The 12,674-nt window shown below is 44.0% G+C and overlaps 1 protein-coding gene across 1 annotated transcript in view; it reads right to left on the bottom strand.

Moving 5' to 3' along the window:
• Nucleotides 1–7,358, bottom strand: part of FHAD1 (forkhead associated phosphopeptide binding domain 1) — a 115,041-nt gene extending 107,683 nt beyond the window's left edge. Inside the window, exons 1-2 of the mRNA XM_036914302.2 lie at nt 7,253–7,358; nt 4,566–4,672 (exon numbers count right to left, since the gene is read on the bottom strand). Coding sequence (XP_036770197.2) covers nt 4,566–4,658 — 93 coding nt within the window. The 5' untranslated portion in view covers nt 4,659–4,672; nt 7,253–7,358. The remainder of the gene's footprint in view (nt 1–4,565; nt 4,673–7,252) is intronic.
• Nucleotides 7,359–12,674: the final 5,316 nt, after the last annotated feature.

The raw sequence follows: 12,674 nt of genomic DNA, 5'->3' as shown, positions 1-12,674 counted from the left end.
TCTTATGCAAATGAAAAATTCAACAACCATTGGCTTGCAGCGTTTCTTCATTCTGGAAGAACTGAACCCCTTTCTCAGCAGAGTTTAAATAATGGCCACATCCAACTCTAAAAATTACAGCTCACAAGCCACATCAAATTATGCAAATTATAATTCACAACGTTTAGCCTTGACAGAAGCAAGGGCCCAGGGTTTGGATCCCTGTAAAACAGGAGAGGGGATATTCTGAACAGAGCTCCTGATAGCTAGTCTGAACACGGCAGCCAGGATGGTCATTTCAAAACGCAGTTCTCTCCCTTGTTTACGGTCCTTCAGTGCCTTCCTCCCATTCCTCATCAGACGATCAAAATCCTTATGGTGGCACAAAGGGGGCCTGCTCGTCTCTTATGCCCTCTTTCTTCCCATTCTTCTTCTGGACACACTGATTTTCCCTCAGTCCCTTGGACTCAGAATGTACTCTTCCATCCCAGGGCCTTTGCACATGCCATTACCTCCTCCCATTTTGCTAAGTGCCCCATGTCCTCCATATTCCTTTCCTTTAGAGCCCCATCATTAGAATGGACTATACATTGTCTTTGACTTATGTCTCTCCCTCCTAGCAACTTCCTGATTGCAGGTACCACGCCTGGTTCTGCCTTGTATCCCTAGGCTTGCTTCAGCGCTGAGGTTCCAGGTAAATATTTATGGAACAAGTGAGTGATAACAACCCTGAAACCTAGGCTGGCTAAAAGAGGCTTCCTATTGCCATTAGGAGGCCAAACTCCTTAGAGGATATGGAAAAAAAGAAGTCTGGAAAGCAAAACCCTGCAAATATTAATATTGATTTTCCCTGAGCCAAATGATGACAAGTGACTTTTGTTTTCTTATATTTTGCTTCCTCCTAACTTTTAAAAACGACAAGCATGTAACTACCTTCCATTATCAGAAAAAGTAAATGATGTCAAAATATTGTGGTATCAACCATCAAAACAATATGTCAGCTATGCAAATGAGTATAAATCTTAAGAAGAATGACTGCATATTCTTTAGGATTTACCCAGGTAAGCAAAACAAACAATTTTTTCTATCTGCTAGCTGTAATCTCTAGGTAATTTCAAAGATAACTTTTTATTCATATATATTTCTGAACTTTAAACTATAAATTGACTGTTTATTGTTGACTCCTTAGAGTGGCCCATTGCTGGCCAAGGGTAATTCTTCTAATCAGAAGGGCCCAATGAAGTCAGCAGAGAGGAAATGTTCACCTCATCTTGTTTTATAAAACTGGAAAATGTCGACACATCTGCAGGTTCAATTCTTCAAAATGGGCTTGTGTCCCCCCATCCCTTTTTAAAGCAAATCCCCTTCCCCAAAGCCACTTAAACTTTGGGAAGAGAATTTTTCACAAAGAGATAGAAGCTCCCATCAGAAGTTTATTCACAAAACATTTGGCAATCCATGTATCATGTTCTGAAGGGAGCCAACTTCTGGAAATGCACCTGATTCCTTCATAAATCAGTGTGACTGTTGCTGGCACTGGTAACTTATTTCTTAAACTAAGTACAAGGAGCAGTAAGATGCCAATTATTTTAATACAATAAAAGCAACTCAATTTCTGTCTACATATTGATTTCCCTCATTAGTTCCATTTTCCAAACAGGTTGTTGGTATCAGTGGATCCTCATCACAACCCTGTGTACCTCTGAGGCATCTTCTCAGTCTCCAATTTATGAGACCATAATAACGATCATGGTGTCATTTACTTAGCACCACATGCCAGGCTCTTTATGTGCATTTCTCCCTTAATCTTCACAATAACGCTGTGAGCTTAGAGGTTTACAGACAGGGAAAAGGAGCTCAGAGCGAAAGTGGCCTAATGAAATCCAAACCCAGCTCTATTTATCTCCAAAGCCTGTAATTTAAAAATGACTGCAGTTTCCTAATATCATAGTCAGATTCAAAACAGAGATCTCTGTCTCTACTCTGGCCAGACAGGAAATAAAATTACCTGAAATCTATCCTTAGTTATGATAAAGAAAAAACTGTAATTCTCCACTCCCTGCATCCTCCACAGCCTTGCACTTTGTACACTGAACAGATTTTCTGTGTTCTTGCGGGGAGACCACACCATGGATGAGAATCTCAATGGGAGGGCCATTGAGTTATTTTTAAATCTTATAATAAACACTCTCAGAAAACTAGGAATGAAGGAGGAACTTTCTCGACTGGATAAGGACATCTACAAAAACCTACAATTAACATCAGACTTAGTGGTATAAGACTGAATGCTTTCCCCCTAAGATCAGGAACAAGTAGATATTTATTTTGTTCTTATTATATTGTTCTTATTACTCTTATTCAGCAGAATACTGGAACCAGTGCAATACAGAAAGAGAAAGGAAATTAAAGTCATTTACATCTCTTTTCTGACAGGAGAAATAAAATTGTTCTTAACTGCAGATGACATGATATGATTGTTTATGATTGTAATGAGATGATTGTTTATGTATAACCTCAAGAAATCTACAAAAAAATCTTCTAGAAAAGTCAGTTAAGGTTGCAAGATACCATATAAGCATACAAAAATCAGCTGTATTTCTATATACTGTCAATGAACATGTAGACACTGAAATTGAGAATATGATACCATTTATAATCACTCAAAAAAAAAAGAGAGAGAAATACTTAAGTGAAAATCTAACAAAACATGTACAGGACTTGTATGCTGAAAACTACAGAATACTCATGAAAGAAATCAAAGACCACCTAAATAAATGAAGAAATATACCATGTTCATGGACTGAAAAACAACATAGTAAAGATATCAACTGATATATAGGTTTAAACACAATTCTATCAAAATTTCAATGAGATATTTTGTATATATAAACAGGCTAATACTAAAACTTATGTGGAAAGGTAAGAGAACTAGAATAGGTTAAAAAATATTTAAGAAGAATAAAATGGGAGAACTGACCTATCTGATTTAAGACTTATATAGATACAGTAATGAAGATTGTCTTTTTGGTAGAGGGATAGACACACAGACCAATGAAACATACTAGGAAACTCAGAAGTAGTCCCCACACAAGTATGGCCAAATGATTTTTGACAAAATTGCAGAAGCAATTCAATAGAGAAAGGACAGCCTTTTCCACAAATGGTCATGGAACTGGATATCCATATGCAATAAAAATGAACCTTGACCTGAACCTCATGTCCTACATGAAAATGAACTCAAAATAGTTCATAGATTTAAACATAAAACATAAAACAAAAAACTTTTAGAAGAAAACGCAAGAGAAAATCCTCAGGATCAAGGACTTGGTAACTTGTTCTTGGACATGACATTAAAAGCATGATTCATAAAAGCAAAAAATGATAACTGAATTTCATCAAAATTTAAAATCTTTGCTGTGTGAGATATACTGTTGAGACTGAAAAGACAGACTGGACAGGGAGAAAAGATTTGCAAGCTATATATCTGACAAAGGACTCATATCTAAAATATATAAAGAACCCTAAAAAATGTCAACAGTAAAAAAAAAAACCACTATCTGATTATAATATGAGCAAAAGATATGAAGAGACATTTCACCAAAGAGGATATGCAAAAGGCAAATATGCCTATGAAAAGACATTCAATATCACTAGCTATTAGGGAAATGAAAATTAAGACCATGAGCTATTTCACTACACCCTTACTAGAACAGCTAAAATTAAAACCAGTGACAATAATATGATGCAGGCAAACTATGTTCCATCCATTGCTGGTGGGAATGTAAAATGGTACAGTCACCTGGATAATAGTCTGGCAGTTTTCTTTAGAAACCAAAAATATACTTCCTGTGTGGTCCAGCAATCATACTCCTGAACACTTATCCCAGAGAAATAAAAAGTTACATTCACACAAAAACCTATACGTAAATGTTTATAGTAGACTTACTTGTAACAGCCCAAAAATCACAAACTATCGAAGTGTCCTTCCATATGTGAACAGTTAAACAAATGGAGGTGCATCTATACCATGAAATATTACTCAGCAAGAAAAAGAAACTCAGCCATAAAATAGGCTAACAACGTAAATGGATCTCAAAGGCATTAGACTGAGTGAAGACAGACAATCTCAAGAAGTCACATATTGTATGATTCCATTGATAAAACATTCTCGAAATGTTATACACATCACAACAGTTTCCAAGAGCTCTTGAAAGGACAAAAGGCCCTTTGGCCATACTGGGCACTTCAGGTGGCCCTGGCTATCAGGCCCATAGCAGCTCCAGGCCCACCTTCCAAACTGCCTGCCCCCTCAGGCTGCTGGGGCGGGGATGATGGGTGGGACACCCATAGACATTGTCAGCGAAGGACAGAGGGCACGTTGCTCTTTGCTGTGTGCTCATTTTCACTGTGTATGCAAGGGAACCCAGCAAACTCAGCAACTGGTTATTGACAGCACACTGAGGAGAGATGTGGCTCTTAGCCAGAGGTTGTGCTTTAAAAGACATTCCGGGCTACAAAGCAGTAAGGACACCTGGAGAGGGTGAGGTGTTGGGGAGGGGTGACGAATGGGTGGGAAGAGTTCTTACCTCTAAAACAAGGTCTGAGTCTTCATGCTTTCCAATAGTAGTACTTTTATTGAGGACAAAAAAGCCATCTGCACTCTTTAGGTAGGCTTTCATACTCTCTGCTTTTCCTAGATGAGGTTTTCAGAAAAATATCTTTTTAGGAAAAGGTAGTCTTTTAATCATGCAACAATATCATATTTAGAATGAATGAAATACACCGTAACAGCCAAAGGACAAATCAGCAGAGGTAGGAGTGGACAGATGGACTTAACAATGATCACAATGATAATTCTGCATATTTTCAAGACTAACTTCATAGCGATATCTAGCATAGATTAGCTTGGTTCTGATAATCAAATAGAAGACATTTTTTTTACATAACTTAGAGCACGAACAATAGTTCAAACAACTCAACAACAAATCTGAATTCCTCTGGTAATTGCTCTCCACCTCCCATAAAGCTTAGTAATGCGATTTGTTACCTGACATACCAAGTATTCACATTCAGTACTCTCAACCCACCACTTACTGGTCTGCAAGCTTGGCTAAGTTACTTATTCTCTCTCTATGCCTCAGTTTCCTTACCTGTAAAACCATTAATACCACTCTGTATTTTGTGAGGATTAAATGTAATAATATGTGTGAAGCATTTAGAATGGTGACTGCTACACACTAAATACACATTTAGTATCACTACTGTTATTATTGTTTGTCTTCTTGGACTTCTTGAACTCTGATCCAAGGATCTCCAAGTTTCTACAGAACTTCTTGAAATGCTGAGTCAGTCATTGAGAAAATGTGCTTTAAATGATATTTTCTTTTTAAATCACTCCATTTTTTCATATACTTAGAAAAAAAGGATGATTTCTTAAGGCAAAGTATAAAGATTATATAGCTTGGCCATATGATCAGGACTCTGCATATTTATTGTGAAAATGTCAAACACACAGAAAAGTTGAAAGAAGTGGATGGTACACTGCTATATACCTGCTACATAGATTCTACAATTGACAGTTTGCTATATTTGCCTTATCACTTATCTATCCATCTAGCCATTCATCCACCTATTTTACATTTTGATACATTTCACAGTAAATGCTATACATGTTTTTTAAAACATAAAAATTTCAGTTGACTTTGGTGGGTTCCAAAATGTTGAAGATGATTCATGTGGTGTTTGAATTCTGATTTGAGATGTGTCCAGTTACACAGTGCATCATAAAGCCATGACAAAGACCAAAAGTCCCTCTCTTTTCTTGTGAACTGAAAGGTCACTGTAATGTGAAGTTGTTGGGCTGTGGATAAAACCTAAATTCATCTAGTTGTGATCATAAAGGTCTGGTTTTACTTTTCGCCAGCATCTCCATCATCATTTATTGTCTCCCTGCTAAGTGCCAGGCACTATGCTATCCTTTTATACACATTGCCTTTTTTCATCCTCAGAGCAATCCTGTGTGGTAGGTATCAGTATTGTCCCAATGGACAGATGGAGAAACTGAGGTTCAGGCTAGGGTCACACAGCAGTACGTGTCAGGGAGAGAACCCTGAGCCTTTGCATGTAAGCACTGCACAGTCCTCTGGTTGCTTAGCTTTCTACACCTCTGCTGTCGCTGGGGGTGGGACAGGGCTAGCACCCTGACTACTGACCCTTTGGACATGCAAAAACAGAAAGTCCTTTAAACCAGGATTCTATCCTCTGAAAGGAAAAGATCCTACCTGAGGGTAAGAGAAATAAAAATAACCCAGAGAGTTTATTTTATATTGTAAACTCTTGAGGCCTATGGATATGCTGTGCCTGCTGTCCTGTGAGTAATAACGTCCCTTGTCCAGGAGTCTGTCTTCTGGGAGCATCTGAAGACTGGGCAGGCTAACTTCCTCTCTTGCAAGCAGGGTAAAACCTCAGACCCTTTGCAGTTTCTGACCTTTTTGTTCATGACCCCATCTCCAGTGCCTGAACCAGGGCCTGACACATAGTAGGTGCTCAGTAAACACTTGTCGAATGAATGAAGATTCACAATGACACCTTAAAGCAAGTCAGTGCAGCTGGCTGGCTAGAAATCTTTGACAGTAACTATCTTCCATTTTTCCCTTCAGTATCTATCTTAGATGACTTCAGAAAATCTAAATACTACCTCCTTAGCTTTTGGGTTAGATAATAGTTCTTCCCCTCAATCTTGTCCTGTGAGTTACTCCCCTGCCTGGAAACACTGTAGAAAGTAATGTGAATGTGTTAAACTCTGTAAGTTCATTCTTAGTGTCATGGAGCATCAGCCATTGTAAAGGGCAGAAGAGCTTCAACATGTGCATCCCCTTGACCAGTTCCCACGGGTCAGGATTGCGCGGCAGGAGTAATACTGCTTCTGAGGGCGGCCACGTCCTCAGTGGCCTCGGAGCTGTACAAGTTCATCAGAGGACAGGTCAGGCAAGTGGGCTCGCGGACTACTGGGTGTGTGTGGTCTGTGAATCAGGGAACCAGGGGGCGCCCCTCCCAATCCCAGCTGTACCCCACAGGACAACCGAGGGGCGGTATCGGGGGCTGCACTTAGGGACGAAGGGCTGCTGCTGGGGGCTCCTGGGACCTGAGCCTGGATCAAAGAGGAGTTCGGGCTCGGGCTGGGGCAGCGTCGGCGCCTCCCCGCCAAGCCCGTGACCTCGCAGCCCGGCCCCGGGCCTTCGCCCGCCGCCGTCTCCTCCCGCGTCCCACTCACCTGGCGGGAGGAAGAGGTCTACGCTCTGTCCTCCGAGAGCCCAGCGGGCTCGGGAAGCGCCCGCTCCGGGGCGAGGCCGCCTGGCCGCGCTCCCGCGGAGTCTCCAGCCGGCCGCCCGCACCCCGCGTGCCCGCCCGGCCTGTGTACGCGCGTCGCCATGGCAACGCCGCCCGGCCGCCGAGGGCGTGGCGTGCGCGGACCGGGCGACGGACGGCACGCGAGCACCCGTGCAACGGCACCTGCCCAGCGTCTGGAGGCTTCCGGGCCCTGCCCTTGGGTCTTCAGTCCCATTGCTCAGATGGGGAGACGGAGGCTCGGAGGTCGCAGAAGTAGCCCAAGGCTTTACGGCCAGGAAGGAGCAAGAGTCCTTCCTGTCACCCCTTGCTCTAGGCTGGGTAGGTTGAGGGGAAGAGGGTAATGGAGACGAATCAGGAGAACGTGGAGGTTACCGCCCCCTCCCCCACCCAAACCTCTAGTCCTTTCTACTGCAGACAAGGGAATAGAGTAAGTTAGGGGGCCACTTCTGAGGGTAGGGTGGGGGTGGAGGAGGGGTGAGGCGGAAGGAACAATTTCGAAAGAATGAGGGTTTCTTCCATGCGCTGGGGGACTGTTCCTGTCATTCTCTGTCAAAACTGGTACTTACCTATTCATTTGTTCTTTCTTTATCTCTACAAACATCCCTTATAAATGTCAGATTGTGGCCCCCAGAACTGAGCTGGATTAGTAACTGCCCTTAAGAGGACCTCCGCTTGCCGGCACAGGACTGGGGCGAATGGAGTGTGTTGAGAAGACATTCAGATCCCTGCTATCTCCCCCAACCCTCATGTCACCTTTTTCAGACCAGCCCCTAATGGCTAGCAAGGTGCCTCAAGAAAAAAACAAACCATTTAGATGAAATACGGCAGACTTTATCCTAGTCAGTTAAAAGATGTAAAAGAGAGAAATCACAGAAATCTATTTGGGGTGGAAAATATGGAAAAGAGATGTTCAAACATGCCGGGAGGTTTTTAGAATGCAGATTCCTGGAAACAGACCCCAGAGATTTAAATGGAGCAAGTCTGGAATGTGTATTTGTTCCAACCTTGGCAAAAACCCTGATTTACGCAGTTGAACCGTAAATACGTTTCCTAGAGTCTGTCCCTCAGGCTCTCTCAGCCTGTCAAGTTCTGCCTGGATCAGTTCAACCAGAAAGACTCTACAGCCAGAAAGATCCTAGGCATAAAGTTTGAGGTGTGACCACAGAGGCTGGGGCCTGGGTGACAGCTTCACAGGAACAAGAAGGCTTCACTCCCTGGCGGTGCCTGAGGCATGGAGGGGCTGAGACCAAGAGGGGCCAGTTGGACACTGCCACCAAATTCTCCCCACAGACACTAGGCTTCCTAGCTAGGGGCCCGCTGTTTCCGTGAAATCTCATTCTCCCCGAGCTACCTTCCCCAGGCTGTCCTTGACTGGGGAGAGCGCATGCACTGTCCGCCACCCCTCACCCCTCCACTCGTCTATTGTTTTTCCTCTTTTGCCCCTTGCATTCCAACAAGAAATGAATGCTGGCCCCAGGCCCCAGCCCTCCCACATGGAGAGGCAGGGAGGCTTGCCCAGCCTCTGGGGAAAGAGAGCCAGAGAAAGTGTGGAAGAGGAGCAAGCGAGGAGAAGAGCGAGAAAGAGCTGGGTGGCGGGGTGGGCGGGAAGCAGCCAAGATGTTGAGTAGGGTGACAGCTGGGACAGCAGAGGGCCCAGTAGAGGCTCCATGGCCCGTTAATGACCTGACCCCTATGGGCGGAGGAAATGCAGGTTTTCACACACACACACACACACACACACACACACACACACACACACACACACACACACACACACACACACACACACACACACACACATTCTCTCTCTCTCTCTCTCTCTCTCTCTCAAAATAAATTCAAACCATGAGAAGAACTAGTAACTGAGGTCTTCTGAAGCTGTCCTCATGCCCTGCCCCTCACAGAAAATGAGGAAACACCCAGATTTTTCTCAAACGGACTCTTCTATGGCTGGTTTGGGGCACTGATTTCTCCTGCGAGTTAGGGTTCAAAGTCAGTTCCCCTCGGTTCCTTGGGTTTTGCCGTGGGAGTTGGTCTGTACGTTCTGTTTGAAAATGGCAAAGTGTGCTGATCCTACACGAGGGGCCTGATTTTTTGTTTTATTGTGTCTCTGCCTCACTTTTCTCACCTGTAAAATGGGGATGATAACAACATGGACTGTAAGGATTAAATGGGTTAATATGTGTAAAGTACTAAATTGGCCCTGGTACAACACACTTGCTCTGTGAGTGTTTGCAATGATTAATTTCTATTTTAGTTTAGTTTAGTTTTGTTTTCTGATGATATGGGAGGACAGCCCAATGTTAACCCACGTGACAAATACCCTGGGGAAAACTTTGATTTGCACAGACTCAGTAAAAACCCAGAGCAAACCTGGCTTCTGAACAGTCTTATATCATCTTGCCTGTTGCCCTGGAACCTTTCTGGGTATGGAGGTCAGAGACAGGCTGATCCCTCCCTTGATGGCCCCTAGAGGGGATTCCTGAGAGCCCAGCTGGCCTCTGTGGGTGGTACCTGTTGGACCACCCCATGAATTCTACTTCCAGGCATCTGGGCAAACAAACCCCCACTACTTTTTGGCTAGTAACAATGAATCTTTATGAATGTGCTTAACAAAACCAGCTAACATTGATCAAGACTTGGTAGGTATCAGCCACTATGCCATGCACAGTTTTACTTAATTCTCAGCCTAACCCATTTTACAGAAGGGGGAACAGAAAAATCAAGTAATTTTCCCAGTTACAGATCTTATAAGATGGTGGGTCCAGGGTTTGACTCCAGAATGCTGTAATTTTTTGTAAGCTTTTTATAGAAAATAATATACATGTTTTCACATAGTGTGTGCACCCAACTAATCAGAACCCAGATCAAGAAGTAGAACATCACCAGCCCCTCCCGAAGTTGCTGTTTTCTCCCTTCTGGTTATCACCCACCCACTACTCTGACCTCCAACATCATGGATGAGTTCTGCTTCTTTTTGAACTTTATATAGATGGAATCAGGCAGATTCCATTTTCTGCCTGGTTTCTTTCAATCAGCATTATGTCTGGGAGACTCAGCCATGCTGCCTGGGATGGCTATGGTTCATTCATTCCCATTTCTGTATCATGTTCCCCTGCATTAGTTATCTATTCCTGCATAACAAGTTATAACAAGCTTAGTGGCTCAAAACAACACATGCTTATCATCTCACCATTGCTGTGGGGCAGGACTGGACATTGCTGAGCTGGGTCCTCTGCTCAGGGTCTCTCACAGGCTGCAGTGGGTGGGTCAGCCTGGGCTGGGGTCTCATCTGAAGCTCAGCTGGGGAAGGATCCACTTTCAAGTTCATGTGGTTGTTGGCTGATCCGGTTCCTTGAGGGTTTTTGACTGAGGGCCTCACCTCCTTGCTGGTTGTTAGCCAGAGGCCCCCCTCTGTTTGTGGCCTTGTGAACCTCTCTGTGAGGTGGATTGCTTCGTCAAAGCTGATGAGAGGCAATAGAATCTCCTGGCAAGATGCAAGTTGCAATCGTATGTAATGTAATCACAGAAATGACATCCCATCACCTTTGCAGCATTCTGTGAGTTAGAAGTAAGGTGCAGGTCCTACCTACACTCAAGGGGAGGGGATCACACAGAGGTGTGAACCCCAGGGAGGATTGGGGGCTATGGTTTATGTTGTTTGGTAAGCACATGCATTTATGTACCCAGGAGTAGAATTGGTGGGTCGTAGGGTATCCAGCTTACAAGATTCTGCCACACATTTTTCCAAAGCACTGGTACCACCTGCACCTCCCAGCAGGTATGAGTAGTGAAGCCAGAGCACACATTTTAAAACATCCTCCTCCCCTCTCTCCTTCCATAGGGGATTTTTGACCAGAGATTCCTTAGGACTGTAGGTCCTAAATCTGGTCCTGTGTCAGAATCACCAAATTCCCAGCACATCTCCAGACTTTCTGGTTGTTTGAAGGCCAGGCAATAAACTGGAAAGTTCATTCATGAGGCAAGGATCCTTGTCTTCTTCCTGATGTGCCCCTGGTGACCAGTACATGGTGTGTAGTGACACACAAATTATTTTCTGATTAAATGAATGAGTTTAAGTACTATTGTTCATGAAATGGGCTTCGGAGAGAGTGTGAACCCACTGAAATGGGGAGGAAACTTTGATATGTCTGAGCCCATGTACATTTTTCTGGAAAGAGGGCCCAGAGCCTTAACCAGATTTCTCCCCAGCAGAGGAAGGTCACTGTGATGGGATGTGGTGGCTTAGTTATTGTATCACATAAAGAAACAGTTGTTGATAATCCAAAAGGAGGCCTGGGAACCACCTACAAGGTGGAGCTTGAAGGAGTTTAGAAGAAGGGAGACCGGGGTTGCCGAGAGTGACTCCTAAGCTGTCACTTGGCTTGTTTTCACCTTTGACCTGCAGTGGCTCTTTGGGGGCATCTGGCAACTGCCTCACCTCTTGCGGCCCTCCCCGGAGTCTATTTGTTGAACAGAAAATTCCAGAAGGCTCAGTGGCCTTGAGTCTTCTTCAGTGGCAAGCCGACATGAGCCCCACCTTTTGAGACAACCTGCATCAATCAACAGAAAGGCTCCCAGTTTATCTAGTTTGGGTATAACCTCATCCTTTGTCACCTTCTCTCGTTTTCTGGAGGTTGTGCAGCATCTTGCTGCTGCCTGCATTCTTTTCTCATTTGAACAGTGCTTCTGTTTCGAGCGTTTTTTGGCATGGTAGGGGGTCATTCTCATTGCACACATCTTGTCTTTCTTTCCAAGCAGCTCACCCTTGTGCCTCTCTACACATTTCTTCTCCGGTTCCCTCTGAATCATTTCATTTGGTCTACGTATGTCCACCTTTTCTTCCTTCCTCACTGCACTCAACATAGACCCTCTCTTTTCCCAGAACAACCGTTCTTTTCTTTCTGATCCCTCACCCAGATCCTCATCTTTCACCATTTCTGACCTCTTCTAAGAACTGATTGTTTTTTGAAATTTAAGCCTGGAAGATCATCCCTTTTAATCTGGGCCTGAGCATGAATCACTGTCAAAAAGCAAGGGAGACAGGATGGTGCTGGGTAATCAGGATGCTTGGTAGAAGGGCTGCGCCTGCAGTAGGTGGTCTGAGGGACCTGGGGACAGGGAGGGAGGGCAGTATGGATGGGGGCTGGTCCGGAAAGGCTCTAAGAAAAAGGAAGCATTTACCCGAGTCATGAAGGGTGGGTAGGATTTCAGGTGGTAGAGCAGGGAAGAGAAGGAGCACTGGGAATAGAGGCTAGGAGACAGGTATTAAGAAAAGCTACTTAGGTGGTACAGAGGCAGAGGGATGCCCCGTGCTGAGATTGCAAACTGAAGGCCAAGGTAGT

This window comes from Manis pentadactyla, chromosome 4 (assembly GCF_030020395.1).
Source record: "Manis pentadactyla isolate mManPen7 chromosome 4, mManPen7.hap1, whole genome shotgun sequence".
In the NCBI taxonomy this organism is placed as follows: Eukaryota; Metazoa; Chordata; class Mammalia; order Pholidota; family Manidae; genus Manis; species Manis pentadactyla.
This window is presented reverse-complemented; position numbering and strand designations above follow the sequence as displayed.